Below are 16487 nucleotides of genomic sequence, written 5' to 3'. Positions count from 1 at the left end.
GTCAAAACCATTCTTTTCTTCTTCTAACTATATATTAAATGCAGGCCTAACATATGTCTTCACTAAAGTCTATTTTTTGATAAGGGTGGCCACCCTGTTTCTGATATCAGACTCCAGGCCTTCAATATGGACCAGCCAGGAAATGGAGGGTGGGTGGAACCTCAGCAAAATGTTTTGAATTTTTGTCAAATTTCTAACCAGTTCTCATAAGTTTGTGGTAGGTCCATATAAATGCAGGTTTTAGTCTAAAATGTCCATTTCAAACATAATTCAAGGTTTTTTTAAAGACCGTTTAATTGAACTTCTCAGTTGAACTTTTCAGCCTTATACAAAGCAGATTAGGTTTTGTATATGTTGCTATTTATGCCGTGACCAACCTGTGAAAAATGTGTGATTTCTCCTCAGAGTTTCTGAAACTAGGGCCCCAGACCCAAAAGGGGGTCACAAGCCTGTTAGGGTGTTGCAGTATTGCCACTCTTACATCTGCGTTTCCTGAAGCTGATGGCAGGATGGAAATACCATGCCACCCTTACTTCTCTGCTGCTGCTGGCAGGCAGTATTGCCTTCAGAGCTAGCCACCTGGCCAGCAGCTGCCACTCTCCCGCCACCCAGCTCTGAAGGCAGAGTGGAGAGTGGTGGCTGCTGGCCGGGTGCCCAGTTCAGAAGGCAATGCTGCCTGCCAGCAGCAGTGGACAATTAAGGGTGGCATGATATTTCCACCCTTACTTCTGTGCTGTGGCAGCCCTGCCTTAAGAGCTGGGCAGCCAGAGACCAGATTTCATGGTCCGTGATGCAATTTTCACGACTGTGAATTTGGTAGACCCCTAATTATAACAACATTGACTGCAAACCGTGTATTATGAACCAGTTATTCTTGTTAACCCTTGTCATTTCCCCCCCCTCATAGATTTAAAAAAAAAATCTGTACTATAACACAAACTTATTGCTGTTTTCCAACAGGGCTGCTAAACGATGGAACTGTGGGCATCTTTCGAGGCAACCAGATGCGTTTGAAACGAGCTTGTATCCGCAAAGCAAAAATCTCTGCAGTGGCTTTCCGGAAAGCATTTTGCCATCACAAGCTGGTAGAACTTGATGCTACGGGGGTGAATGCAGATATTACAATCACAGACATCATAAGTGGACTTGGTAGCAATAAATGGATCCAACAAAACCTTCAGTGCCTTGTGCTGAACTCATTAACTCTCTCCTTGGAAGACCCATATGAAAGATGCTTCAGTCAGTTGTCTGGTCTTCGTGCTTTAAGCATTACCAATGTGCTGTTCTACAATGAAGACTTAGCAGATGTTGCATCACTTCCAAGGTTAGAAAGTCTAGATATATCCAATACCTCTGTCACTGACATAACTGCACTCCTCACCTGCAAGGATCAACTTAAGTCTCTGACCATGCACCACCTGAAATGCTTGAAAATGACGACCACGCAGATTTTGGATGTTCTAAGAGAACTAAAATATCTGAATCATCTTGATATTTCAGATGATAAACAATTCACATCAGATATAGCACTTCGTTTACTAGAACAGAAAGATATCCTACCTAACCTTGTGTCTTTGGACATTTCCGGAAGAAAGCATGTTACAGATGAAGCTGTAGAAGCATTTATTCAACAAAGACCAACAATGCAGTTTGTGGGACTGTTAGCTACTGATGCTGGCTACTCAGAATTCCTTACAGGAGAAGGAAACTTAAAGGTTTGACTTTTTAAATTTGTCTATTTAAGGTGGTTACAACAAACATGTGGTTCTCCCAGAATGAAATTATAGGTTCACCTCCCATCATAGTATTTTTATCTGTTAATGGCAATTGCTAATAACTGTGGGTCAGGCCTTCACGTAACTGTTCCTGTGCCAAAATTTGGGTCATATTGTCTATTTTTCTATACCAGTCAATGAGTCTTGAAGTACTGCTTTGAGATATCAAACCTATGGGAACAGGACGATAGCACTGGATAGTCTGAAACTATTTATTGGCATAATAAACTCTGGTTCCTTGGCATGACCTCTAGCATAAAGCATCAGTATTTCAAAGCCTCATTCATATTGATGCATTGGCATTTGACTGCAGCTTTGAGCAGTTCTACTTAACACACTAGATGCAATAAAACTTTATATTCAGGAACTACTTTTGTACTCCAGCTCAACATCTGTTTTTCAGATCGATGTTTCTGCCTGTCACCCAGCCCTTTTATTACATCAGTGACACACCATGATGTGAGCCTCACCTCTGCCCACTCTTTTCTGGATAGGGCATTGGCTACCTTGTTCTCAAACCCCTCAATATGTTTAATACTCCTGCAAAGCTATACTCCAGTGTATCAATCTGGAGTTGGTTCCTTTTGTTCTCTCGAACCATATTAATGGTGAGTGATCTGTTAACACCCTGAACCACCTGTTGGAATTATCTGAGCTGTTTTACACCCCACACAATAGCGTAACATTCCTTTTCTATTACAGGGTAATTCTGTTCAGTGAGAGACAGATTTTTTGCTCAGAATGCAATGGGGGTTTCTTCCTGGTCTGCATCAGTACATCTCCTAGGCCTGTGTTGGATGCATCAATTCAATTCAAATACTTTCTTAAAATCTGGACTGGCCAAAATGGGTGTGCATCTCTCCCTTGATCTGTTCCCTCATTGTCCCTATAGTTCTGTAAGCCCTTCTATTTACTAGGTGTGCATCACTGGTGTTAATGTGGTGGTCTCTCTGGTAAGTGAAACCAGGTTTGTTAGAGAATACCATTTTTTGACTTTGTAACACAGCCACTACTTTTTTTTTTTTTTTTTTTTTTTAATGGGGGTTAGCCCTTCACTTAAATTAATGCTCTCTAAAGAGTTCTCCCCATTACTCTCAGACATTGAGAGGCATCTGCATAGCATATCCTGTTTACTATAGCCTCTCCGTTATGGTAAGCTTTTACTCTGCTAATATGTACAGTTTGGGGTAAACCCCGACTATAGGGTTTTTGTACCTGATAAGTGACTTCATTTAGTTTCTCTATCACCTCAGAGGGACCCTCCCATGAGAGTATTTCATGCTTTTTGTAGGGGCTAATACCAAAACATCTATATTAAAGGCTCTTTCACTTGTCTTCTTGTCATACCATGCTTTTTGTATAGTTTGGCTTTCTTCAAGATTATGCTGTACCAGCTCCATAATGGTTTTAGCTCTGCCATGAATTTAGATACAAATTCAGTTATATTGAAATGTCTGCTAATGTGTGAGCAGCTGATTTTTGTACTGTTACCACTTAAAAATAAACAGTAGGCAGTAATTTCCAGTGAGATCAGAACAGTTGTATAACAGTCCAGCAAAACTTCTCTATGAAATATCTTGTGAAGATAAACTGATAACCCTAGGTAATATAGTATGTGAGACAGACATAAGAGTTCCAAATGGTGTGGGTTTTTTTACTTGCAAAATGCATCGTAGTTTAGTGATAATGAACACTGTATTTTATCAGTAGAGCAAGTAAAAACATGACAACAGCATCTCTCAGAACACTGTAGTATGAAAGATTATTTCCTGGTCTGGCAGCAAGATCTGAGAGATTTGTTTGGCTCAAGCAATATGGGATGCAGAACATTGATTGTGGACTTATATAAACACATCAAATGCAAAGTCTCTTGGCAACTTGTAAAGGAGCCAAACATCTATCCCTTCAGATATCCTGAGGTGAATTAACGTAACTTTTTTATGTGTATGACTGAGCCATCCCCTCCCCCCTTGCAAATAACAATTCACCAACTGCAGTCAGTGAACATTTACTTGCCCCTAGGAAACACATGAAGTACCAAAGCATATTGCTTACCTATAAAGAGATTTAAAAAGCAATGGCATTAGATAATGGGAGTGCTTGCTGTAACGGGGGTGAAAAAGATACTAGGTGAGCAAGGGAAATTTTTTAAAGGTACTCTCCAAAGCCTAACTTCTTTTGTCTTGACTGCCAAAAAAGAAAAGAAAAGTGAGTTTTATGGGGACTCATAGAAGTGTAGGACTGGAAGGGATCTCAATAGGTCATCTAGTCCAGTCCCCTTCCCTCAAGGTAGGACTAAGTAATAACTAGACCAGGGGTTCTCAAACTTCATTGCACTGCAACTCCCTTCTGACAACAAAAATTACTACACGACCCAGGAGGGGGGACTGAAGCCTGAGCCTGCCTGAGCTCCACTGCCCCTGGCACGGGGGCCAAAGCCAAAAGCCTGATTCCCATCATCCAGGGCTGAAGCCCTTGGGCTTTAGTTTTGGCCCTGCGCGCTGGGTCTCAGGCTTCAGCCCTGGGTGGTGAGGCTAAGGCTTTGGCTTCTGCCCTGGGTGGTGGGGCTCGAGCTTCATCCCTGGTCCCCAGCCAGTCTAACGCCAGCACTGGTGATCCCGTTAAATGGGGTTGCAGCCCACTTTGGGGTCCCAACCCACAGTTTGAGAAACACTGAACTAAACCATTCCTGACAGATGTTTGTCTAATCTGCTCTTAAAAACCTCCAATGACAGAGATTCCACAACCTTCCTAGGCAATTTGTTCCAGTGCTTGTTAATTAACTCAAGGTAAATTCTAGTGAAGGCAATTGTTGTTTTTCACATGAGTTAGCAAGTTGAGTTAAAGTCTAGGCTTTAAGAATACATCTTTTTCTTTTTTTAAAAAAGAGAATATAGGACCTATGATACTTCTCATTAATAGAATTCTGGGAAGCTATAGCTACTGATTGAACTAATTAGTAACCTGCAAAAACGGAAGCTTTCTCTCATTGGTGTGGCTAAAACAAAGCACCACCTCCAGTTGAGACAATGGCATCAACTATATTGTTTCAGCAGCAGCGTGTGCCCATTTGTGTGTGACGGATCATGCAGCTGTGAATCTTGCTTATAAGGCAAAAATTGACACCAGCAACATTAATTGGTTATGGAGTGACGACACTCCTGCCTGATTGGTTACAGGGAGTTCAAAGATTGGATTGAAGCTGAGTTTTGGTTTATACTTAGGGCCCTACCAAATTCACGGCCATGAAAAATGCATCACAGACTGTGAAATCTGGTCTCCCCTGTGAAATCTGGTCTTTTGTGTACTTTTACCCTATACTATACAGATTTCACGGGGGAGACCAGCATTTCTCAAACTGGGGTCCCGACTCAAAAGAGGGCTGTGGAGGGAGGTCACAAGGTTATTGTAAGGTGGTTGCAGTATTGCCACCCTTACTTCTGTGCCGCCTTCAGAGCTGGGTGGCCGGAGAGTGGTGACTGCTGGCCAGGTGCCCAGATCTGAAGGCAGCACACCGCCAGCAGCAGTGCAGAAGTAAGGGTGGCAATACCATACAATGCCACCCTTACTTTCACGCTGCTGCCTTCAGAGTTGGGTCAGGACCCCTACAGTTACAACACCATGAAATTTCAGATTTAAATATCTGAAATCATGAAACTTATGATTTTTTAAATCCTATGACCGTGAAATTGACCAAAATGGACCGTGAATTTGGTAGGGCCCTATTTATACTGTACAATGTTACCTTATTTCGATGGGGAATGCTAAAGTGTGTCTAGTCCTGAGTTACTGCAGGCAGATCATGTACTAGGTAGATGAAATGTTAAAAACACAGGGATTTGGATAAAATGCCACCAGATTTGGAACAATAGTTTTGCACAATTAAGAAATTTCAAATTCTGAAATACAGTAATGACAACTTTTAAGAAATGGAAATATAAACTTCTTTGTCTGTTCATAGGTGTCTGGAGAAGCAAATGAAACTCAGATTTCTGAAGCACTGAAACGGTACAGTGAGCGGGCATTCTTTGTGAGGGAAGCACTCTTTCATCTATTCAGCCTTACACACATTATGGAAAAAACAAAGCCTGAAATTTTAAAGGTAAAACAGTACACTTCAGATGAGAAAATCTTGCCCTGTTCTGTAAGTTTAACTTCAGATGAGCATCTGGAAAGCTTATAATATACTGAAAACTTAGTGTATGTTATGTAGTTTTCTTCTGCCTGTTTAGTTACTTGATATTGCTTAAGAGGTTTAATAGAAATCATTAAGCTTCTGTTAATGTTCATGTGAAAGTGATTTATGTGGTAGTGGTGTGGATGGTGCAAAAGAGTTGATTTTCCTCTGAAAAGAGGCACCAGGCTAATTCAGCAGCAGTATGAATTCATTTTACAAATAAATACTTCTGAATATGGCTTAGAATAGTCTCCTAATATTGCATTATGACATGCTAACTATTGAACAAGTATTGCTTAAAGATAGACAGACTATTGAGTTACCTGTAGGAGTTATTAGACTAAAAGCCTGTCCCTAGGCCACTAGCTTTGTATCATTGGAGCCCCAGAGGTAGTTCAATCTTTATCATTCCAATGGAAGGAGAGATCAGAGAGGTTCAGTTTTCTAACAAAAAAGATTATTGATCAGCATCTTTCAAATTAAACAAATGACTTTAAGAAAATTTCATGATTCTTCCAGCCCTACTGTGTTAGCAGGAGATATTGCTGCTTGATCATGTTAGTGTCAATTGCAAAGAGCGTTTGGATATTCAATCACCAGCAAAGATTACTCTTCCATTTCCCTGTGTATAAGGTATTTGTGACAAGTTTACAAAGCCAAAAACATAACCTGAGAAGGGATGGCTATAGGCCTATGGTAAATTAGCAGTCTTGTTGCTGTAGTAGCATTAAGATTATTTGCTTGAAATAACTGAGCAAAAGCAGAGAGGCTCTTTCGGGATACTGAAATGTCACTTATTTGTTGTTGAATGGGTTGTTGAATTGAGTGAGAGGTAGGGAGGAACTGTGGGGCACCAAATCACCAATGGATCCAGGGTTGCTCTTCAGTATGTGGATTTATATATAATGTGAATATGATTTTGTTTGTCTTTCAGCTCGTGGTTATTGGAATGCGAAATCACCCTCTGAACTTGCCTGTGCAGTTAGCAGCAAGTGCATGTGTGTTTAACTTAACCAAGCAAGATTTAGCAGCAGGCATGCCTGTTCGACTACTGGCTGATGTCACTCACTTACTCCTTAAGGCCATGGAACATTTTCCCAACCATCAACAGGTAAAAATATTAGGTTTCTTTTTTCTGTGGATTTCTCATCTTAACAGGAGGCCTAATAATAGAAATACAGCCCAGGTGCTGTGATGTGTTTCTACTTTTGAGACTATTTTAATGCTATGAAGTATTGACTGTAAGCTAAATAGAGCCTCAGCTGTCTTGTAAACTTGATGGAGATCTAACCATCCCTGTAGATGTTGCAAAACAGTATGAACTTAACAGAGAAGAGGCAAGGTCTGACTCTACCTCAACGATGGCCTTGAACAGATATACCCAAATATGTTTGTGTACAGTATGCACACGTGATATATTGTAACTTGAAAGGCTGCTCTTTGTGACAGTTTTACTCTTAGACTGCAGTACATTAATATAATCACGATGCATGACAGAACTTGTAGAAGTGCAGTTGGATAGTTAACTTACTAGAATTAATGAATCTGTGGTTGTACTATTGCTATGAACTGCGTCACTGTACAATGAGATTCCACCTAACAGGCACTAATAGTAGCTGCATTTTCCCACTGACAAACACATGGGCAAGGAATGTCTGGTGCCTTTCTGTCCTTGATTTTTGCATTCCCTGGAGTCACTTCCCTGTTGAACTTTCTGCCTCATAGGAGTGCAGTTTGTAGAAGCAACGTTCCTCTAGCATGGCCTTTTTAAAGACTTTATTTTACTGAAATCAAACTAATCAACAAGGACAATAAGAGGCAAATAAAAGAATAATGCCTATTGTCATCTTTATCAACCATTGTATGCACAAAACTCAGTAACTGTGCTAAACGTTTCCTCACACAGCAAAAAACAAAGAACCAGAACAGAAAGGAGAGAGACAAACAGGAGAGATACCACCATTAGATATCTGACAGCTATGTCCCAATGGTTATCGCCATGATATTATCATTATCCAGGCAGGATTGAGTTAAGTAAAAGTCCAGAACTGATTGTGTTGTCTTTTACAAAAACAGCCCTAAAGTTTCTGGTAGAGAATTTTGGATATATGGGTACCACTTCTCTCTACATGGTGCCTGTGGGTTATTGCTCAGTAAAGCATGATTAATTGAATGTATTGGAGGAAAGCTTCCCTCCAACGAGGAAGGTGGAAACTTCTTGTGTAGTCCCTAATTACAAAACTCATTTTGGATGATGAGCCGCAAAGTAGCATTAGGTCTGGCAGGATTTGCTTGTGAGGTGTTTCAAAGAGGTCAAGCTCGTTGAAAAGTGTGGGAGATATATCACATTCCACAGGCTGTGAGGAATGAATGCCTACCTTTTTCCAAAAGTTAGCAAATGCCTGATATAATGAAAGAGGCTGCCATTCTCAGCAGTATGTTTTGGGCAATTCTCAGTCTAAAATGTCAACTTTAAAGACTGTGTACTGGGGGCAAATAAGCCCTGTTTTTAATATCTGGTACAGTGTTTCCCTTCCACCATGGGTCTAAAGCAGTGATAATCAGACTGGTGCAACTGGCTCTTTGATGTGAGTCCTACGGCTCTTTGCAGCACATGATATTAAAACACTCTCTGGTTAATAATTAAATCAATGAGGATGCTTTTACTATGTTGTTAACTAATTAAAATATCATCTTGCACTAAGTTATTAACTTATTTGCTGTGAGAATAATATTTAGTTGATATATATATTTCTCCTGTCATTCACACTACTGTGGCTCTTTTGGGTAATGTTGATCACTAATTTGGCTCCTGAACCACTGAGGTCTGAGTATTACTAGTCTAGACCAGGGATCTCAAACTCAAATCACCACGAGGGCCACATGAGGACTAGTACATTGGCCTGAGGGCCGCATCACTGAAATCTTTTCATACAACGATACAAAAGTATTGTCAAAAATGAAGAAGGAAAAAAAAAAAAAGAGTAATACACTATGCTATTAAAAGTCAATGTATTAACTTTTTTTAAAACTGTAATGTGAAGAGGGTTTTTAATAAAATATAAACACCTGTAACTATTCCGTATGTGGTCAGTAACACTGATGATCTACACTAAGAGTCTATCAACACAGCTGTAATGGCAGGAACTTTTTAAAGTAACTATTCATGCAAAGTACATTGCCACTTTTAACAAACAATCTTCCCAACTACTCACAGTAAAGAAGCATATGTGTTGAACTTCATACCTCAGACTGCTCATCTAGTCCATGAGGCCCCGCCCCTGCCCCACCTTTTCCCACCCCCTTCCCCAAAGTCCCCGCCCCAACTCCACCCTCTCCCTGCCCCTATTCCAGAGGTGGGCAAACTTTTTAGGCTGAGGGCCACATCTGGGTGGGGAAATTGTATGCAGGGTTGGGGTGCGGGAGGGAGTGCCGGGTGTGGGAGGGGGTGTGGTGTGCAGGAAGGGGCTCAGGGCAAGGGATTGGGGCAGAGGTGGGGTGTGGAGTGTATGAGGGGGCTCAGGGAAGGGGATTGGGGTGCACAGGGGTGCAGGGGACAGCAGGGGGTTCAGGGCAGGGAGTTGGGGTGCAGGAGGGATGCAAGGTGCAGGCAGGGGGCTTAGGGCAGGGAGCTGGGGGGCAGGGGTGCAGGAGGACTTCAGGCTGTGGGCTGGCAGCGGCATGCACCGGGGCCAGGGCAGGGTCCCTGCCTGCTTGCCCTGTCCCCAGCCCCGCGCCGCTCCAGGAAGCCGCCCCTGGAGGATGCGGGGGCAGAGGGCTCCATGTGTGCTGCCTTTGTTGCGCCTCTAGGTACCTCCCGCGAAGCTCCCATTGGCCACGGTTCCCTGTTCCTGGCCAATAGGAGCTGCGGGGGGGCTGTGCCTGGAGGCAAGAGCAATGCACGGAGCCCTCTGCCACCCTGCCCAGGGCTGTGGTGCCGGCTACTTCTGGAGAGGGCGCGGGGCCAATGGCGCCACGGGAGGCAGTCCCGCAGGCCGGATCCAAAGTCCTGAGGGGCCGGATCTGACCCGCGGGCCATAGTTTGCCCACCCCTGCCCTATTCCAACCCCTTCCCCAAATCCACGTTCCGGCCCCGCCGTTTCTCCGCCTCCTCCCCCGAGCCACGTCCCCACTCCGCCCCTTCTTCCCCCCCCCCGAAAAGTCCTAAGGACTGCCTGGAAGCGCTGGGAGGTAGATGGAGGAGCAGAGATGCGGCGTGCTTGGGGCGGGGGGGGGTGGGGGTACCCGAGGGGGAGGGGAGCTTGGCTGCCAGTGGAGTCGCCGCCTATGGGGGAGGCCGCAGGAAATAACTCCATGGGCCGTGTGTTTGAGACCCCGGTCTAGACAGTTTTGATACAGACCTCTTTTTCCAAATATTTTGGGGGTATTTCTTTACCCAAGTCCACTTCCAAAGGTTTTCTAGTATTTTCCTCTGTGGGCAACAAATTAACCATTTTTATAGTATGGATTTTAGAGATCATGAATGATTTGCAGATCTCATTAATTGTGATAGGATAACTGGCTTAGAGTGCTCTGTGTTTTGGGATATAGCTTTGAAGAAAGTTATGGATTTTTTTAAAACTGTTTCTCCCACCTTATTGGACCATTGAGTTTAATTGTAAGAGGAAGAAATGTTCTAGGTGCAAGACTATAGTACAGCCAATTATATCTCTGTAGCCATGTCTACCTGGCTCTTATTAAGTTGTTGACCCTACCCATTTGGAGGTCAATTATTAATAGTCATTCTAGAAACCTTAATTAACAATAAGAAATTGGCATTGTACAACTTGACACCAGTTTCACCCCCAAAAAGCCTTTATACTTTGTATTGGGTAAAGAGACCATGCGAAACTTGACTCCCTAGTATTGTATGGCACATTCTCTAGTGAAGAGGGTGTTATTGTTATGTAAAGGACTTTGCTTTGTTCTAGAAAAATGTGAGTGTTTTTGATTTGACACTTCTCTTGTTTAGAAGTATAACCATTTACAGTACAGTACATGATCCATCAAACTCCACGATTCTTATCTAACAAGGAAGCACTTTGCAATTTTTGTATTTTTCTGCTGAACACTTTTTTGATCTCATACAGCTGCAGAAGAACTGCCTTCTTTCACTATGCAGTGACAGGATCCTTCAGGATGTTCCATTTAACAGGTAAATTTAATCCTATTAATTAAAATGGGATGTAGAGTAACATATCAATGGGTTTTGGTTGTTGTTTTTTAATCTCCTGGATTGTAGCATTTATTTTTGAAATATGCTAATTGTTGGCCTAGTCTCAGGAAAAATAGAACTCTGCCATTTTGGAGACCAGATATTGATTCATAGGGTTAGATTCTGATCTCAGATCCCATAGTAACTCACTTGTGTATACACGAGAAATTTTTGGGGCCCATAATTCACAATTATATGGATTATAGGTCTGAAAAAATCCTTGTCTAGACAAGGGAATTGACTTCAGTTAATTTACTCCAGCTTTACACTGGTGTAACAGAGGTCAGAATTTAATCTCCAGTTTGCTGACTCTCTCTGGAATTGTGGAAGTGAGTTTTGTCATTTTTAAGTGGTCCCTTTATTTAGAAACGTCGTTGGAAGGCTTTGGAAGGTTTGCATCCAACATGCCTAGGTCAGATGATGAAGGATAAAGAAAGTGAGGGGTTATCTCTGGTCTTGAGCCAATTCTCCTTCAGCTCTTTACAAAAGAGAACCTTGTGCTTTTATATTAAACGTCTAGTAAAAGAGACAGTGGGGGAGCAGATCCTGAAATCTGAGTAATCCCTGTGATCTTGGCCTAACTGAAGATTTTATATTTTTTGTAGCAGGCTGGCAGACTGTAAGCTCTTCACGTTTTCAGTAGAGATTTCTGTTGGTGGTGTTCCTTGGTTTACCTAAAAGCTGTTGTAAAAGCTGATGTTGAAACTTTTCTGAGGGTATGTCTATACTACCCACCGGATCGGCGGGCAGAGATCGATCCAGCGGGGGTCGATTTATCATGTCTAGTCTAGACGTGATAAATGGACCCCGAGCACTCTCCCATCGACTCCTGTACTCCACTGCCACGAGAGGCGGAGTCGACGGGGGAGTGGTAGCAGTCGACTCACCGCAGTGAAGTAGGTCTAAGTACATCAACTTTAGCTATGTTATTCATGTAGCTGAAGTTGCGTAACTTAGATCGATCCCCCCCAGTGTAGACCAGGCCTTTGTGTTGCTCTGTAAATTTCACTCATTGCGTGGGCCTGACACTAGCTTTGCCTGCTCTTAATTCCAATGTTCACTTCCACCTGCTTGGGACAAAGCACAGTGCTTCCGATTTCTACTGCATGGGGGCATCCTGGTCTGATGTGCGGTGTGTATTTTCTGTTTCAAAGGCTTATGCAACTTCTGTTCTGAAAATAAAAACTGTTAACTTTCAGATTTGAAGCAGCCAAGCTTGTTATGCAGTGGCTATGTAACCATGAAGATCAAAATATGCAGAGGATGGCAGTGGCTATCATCTCCATTCTAGCTGCAAAGGTACAAGACTTATACATGTAGAAGTGCTGAAGTATAATTTCCCAGGTCCTGATGAATTTTCTGATATTCACCTAATGTTTTTGTTTATAGCTTTCAACTGAGCAAACAGCTCAACTTGGTGCAGAGCTCTTCATTGTTAGGGTAAGTCCAATGCTGTGTCTTACAAATTGCTACCCTGGATCTCCTATTTTAAATCATTTTGAAATTGGCTACAGTTAGATGTATTCTATTAAACTAAAAATAAGTAGTTAAATTTTACCTTCTGTCAGGACTGCTACCAGGAAAAGATTGGCATTCCAGACTGTCAGGAGAGGACTCTGTCACCATGTTAATGAGGGTGGCCTTTAGGCCCAGCTAAATAGAAGCCAAAGTAAATAACTTGATTGCGTCAGGACTTAAATGACTGCAGTATGGATGGAAAACTCAACTCTGACTCAAACTTTTTATTATTTGCAATTTACTTTACCTTGAAAACAAGCTCCCGTGGACATGTTTACTTTGCCATGCAGGTACAGTACATAGGGCCACCGTGATGTCAGCTGGCTGCAGCAATACATAGAGGGTAAACTAAGTATCTCACACCTTTTAAAAAAGTTTAACATGTTTTTACTGGAGTTTGGAATAAAATTGTGACACAGAACAAACTATCAGAAGTCATTGTTCATGGGACCTGGTTTCAGGAGCAGTTTGATGGCTTCAACTTCAGGGCAGTGGAAATACACATTTCAGAAATGGCTCTCTCAATTTCTTGAGAGAAACTATAATGCAAAACACATCTCTGCTGGCGCCTTACTTATGGCCAACCAGTATACCAAACTACATTTCCTTAATGTCTGTGCAGGATAGATGTTCAAGAGGAAGCTATTGATCAGTTATAAATCTTAATTCTCGTCAGAAGAAATTAGGTGTCTTAGTGGAATTCATTGCAGAAACAAAAAAGTCAGACACTTGATCCAGTTTATTTGATGCAAGTCACTAAAAGTAGTGACTACTAGTTATTAAACACCCAGACAGAGGCTTAAATTAGTATTTAATATTTTCCCCTACCAACCTTAGTTTAATGTTTTTCTTTTTTTTTTTTTTAAATGTGCAATAGAATATTTAGGAAAAATTGCCACTGCTTGAAACAATCAAATGGAGGTGGTGGTCTTGTACAGTTGGCCCATAACAATCCTGCAAGAGGTTTAAGAGGTAGAGAGATGGGAAAAAACAACAACCCACAAACATGTAGGAACAAAATTAAAAAGGCCAAGGTACAAAACAGGATTAAACTAGCTAGGGACAAAAAATGTTTTCTTGTTACCCTTTACAAATACATTAAAAGCAAAAGGGAGACCAAGGACAGGTAGGCCCATTACTCAACAAGGAGGGAAAGGCAATAACAGAAAACGCAGCAATTTTTTTGCCTCCTTTTTCACCAAAAAGGTTAGCAGTGATTGGACATTTAACACAGTGAACATCAGTTTAAATGGGGTAGGATCTGAGGCTAAAATAGGGAAAGAACAAGTTAAGAGTTACGTAGACAAATTAGATGTCTTCAGGTTGGCAGGATCCGATGAAATACATCCAGGATATTGAAGGAACTGGCAGAAGAGGTTTCTGAGCACCTAGTGATTATTTTGAGAGCTCATGGAAAGATCCCAGAGGAGTGGAAAAGGGAACATATAGTACCTATCTATAAAAAAGGGAATAAGGACAACCGATGGAATTATAGATCAGTCATCTTATCCTCGGTACCAGGAAAGATAATAGAGCAAATAATCAAACAATCAGCTTGTAAGCACCTAGAAGATAACGTGATAAGTGACAGTCAACATAGATTTGTCAAAAAAAAAAAAAAAAATCATGTCAAACCAACCTAACATACTACTTTGACAGGGTAGCAAGCCTTGTGGTTGGGGGGGGAAAGCAGTAGATGTGAATCTCGAGTTTAGTAAGGTTTTTTGATACTGTCTCATAAGCAAACTAGGGAGATATACCCTAGATGAATCTACTGTAAGATGGATGAACAACTGGTTGGAAAACTGAACGCAGAGAGTAGTTATTAATGGTCCACAGTCAAGCTGGAAGGGTATATTGAGTGGGGTCCCACAGGGATCTGTCCTGAGTCTGGTACTATTCAATATCTTAAAAAATGATTTGGATAATGGCATAGAAAATACACTTACAAAGTTTGTGGACAATACCAAGCAGGGAGGGGTTGCAAGCATTTTGGAGGACAGGATTAGAATTCAAAATGATCTTGGCAAACAGGAAAAATGCTCTGAAATAAATAGGATGAAATTCAATAAGGACAAATCCAAAGTACTACTCTTAGGAAGGAATAATCAATTGCATAAATGACTGCGTAGGATGGAGTATTGTAGAAAAGATCACAAACTAAATATAAGTCAACAATGTAATACTGTTGCCAAAAAAGCTAACATCATTCTGGGATATATTAGCAGAAGTGTTGTAAGCAAGACATGAAAGGAATTCTTCCACTGTACTCAGCACTGCTAAGGTCTCCTCTGGAATATTATGTCCAGTTCTGGGTACCACACTTTAGGAAAGCTCTGGACTTTCTCAAATTTGTCCAGATAAGAGCAACAAAATCATTAAAGGTCTAGAAAACATGATCTACAAGGAAAGATTGGAAAAAAGTGGGTTTGTTTCATAGAATCATAGAATATCAGGGTTGGAAGGGACCTCAGGAGGTCATCTAGTCCAACCCCCTGCTCAAAGCAGGACCAATTCCCAACTAAATCATCCCAGCCAGGGCTTTGTCAAGCCGGGCCTTAAAAACCTCCAAGGAAGGAGACTCCACCACCTCCCTAGGTAACGCATTCCAGTGCTTCACCACCCTCCTAGTGAAATAGTGTTTCCTAATATCCAACCTAGACCTCCCCCACTGCAACTTGAGACCATTGCTCCTTGTTCTGTCCTCTGCCACCATTGAGAACAGCCGAGTTCCATCCTCTTTGGAACCCCCTTTCAGGTAGTTGAAGGCTGCTATCAAATCCCCCTTCATTCTTCTCTTCTGGAGACTAAACAATCCCAGTTCCCTCAGCCTCTCCTCATAAGTCATGCGCTCCAGACCCCTAATCATTTTTGTTGCCCTCCGCTGGACTCTTTCCAATTTTTCCACATCCTTCTTGTAGTGTGGGGCCCAAAACTGGACACAGTAATCCAGATGAGGCCTCACCAATATCGAATAAAGGGGAATGATCACGTCCCTCGATCTGCTGGCAATGCCCCTACTTATACAGCCCAAAATGCCGTTAGCCTTCTTGGCAACAAGAGCACACTGTTGACTCATATCCAGCTTCTCGTCCACTGTGACCCCTAGGTCCTTTTCTGCAGAACTGCTACCTAGCCATTCGGTCCCTAGTCTGTAGCTGTGCATGGGATTCTTCCGTCCTAAGTGAAGGACTCTGCACTTGTCCTTGTTGAACCTCATCAGGTTTCTTTTGGCCCAATCCTCTAATTTGTCTAGGTCCCTCTGTATCCGATCCCTACCCTCTAGTGTATCTACCACGCCTCCTAGTTTAGTGTCATCTGCAAACTTGCTGAGAGTGCAGTCCACACCATCCTCCAGATCATTAATAAAGATATTAAACAAAACCGGCCCCAGGACCGACCCTTGGGGCACTCCGCTTGAAAGTGGCTGCCAACTAGACATGGAGCCATTGATCACTACCCGTTGAGCCCAACGATCTAGCCAGCTTTCTATCCACCTTACAGTCCGTTCATCCAGCCCATACTTCCTTAACTTGGCAGCAAGAATACTGTGGGAGACCGTATCAAAAGCTTTGCTAAAGTCAAGGAATAACACATCCACTGCTTTCCCCTCATCCACAGAGCCAGTTATCTCATCATAGAAGGCAATTAGGTTAGTCAGGCACGACTTCCCCTTGGTGAATCCATGCTGACTGTTCCTGATCACTTTCCTCTCCTCTAAGTGTTTCATAATTGATTCATTGAGGACCTGCTCCAAGATTTTTCCAGGGACTGAGGTGAGGCTGACTGGCCTGTAGTTCCC

At 42.2% G+C, this 16487-nt stretch overlaps 1 protein-coding gene across 1 annotated transcript in view; it reads left to right on the top strand.

Annotated features, from left to right (window-relative positions):
* Positions 1-965: 965 nt before the first annotated feature.
* LOC112120573 (protein zyg-11 homolog B) overlaps positions 966-16487 on the top strand; it is a 30045-nt gene continuing 14523 nt past the window's right edge. The window contains exons 1-6 of the mRNA XM_024219702.2: positions 966-1715; positions 5737-5877; positions 6887-7063; positions 11043-11107; positions 12367-12466; positions 12557-12607. Of these exons, the coding sequence (XP_024075470.2) occupies positions 1005-1715; positions 5737-5877; positions 6887-7063; positions 11043-11107; positions 12367-12466; positions 12557-12607 (1245 nt within the window). The 5' untranslated portion in view covers positions 966-1004. The remainder of the gene's footprint in view (positions 1716-5736; positions 5878-6886; positions 7064-11042; positions 11108-12366; positions 12467-12556; positions 12608-16487) is intronic.

Source organism: Terrapene carolina, unplaced genomic scaffold (genome assembly GCF_002925995.2).
Source record: "Terrapene carolina triunguis isolate 2854851 unplaced genomic scaffold, T_m_triunguis-2.0 Scaffold103, whole genome shotgun sequence".
NCBI lineage: Eukaryota > Metazoa > Chordata > Testudines > Emydidae > Terrapene > Terrapene triunguis.
The sequence above is the reverse complement of the archived record's forward strand: the minus strand, read 5'-3'. Positions and strand labels throughout refer to the sequence as shown.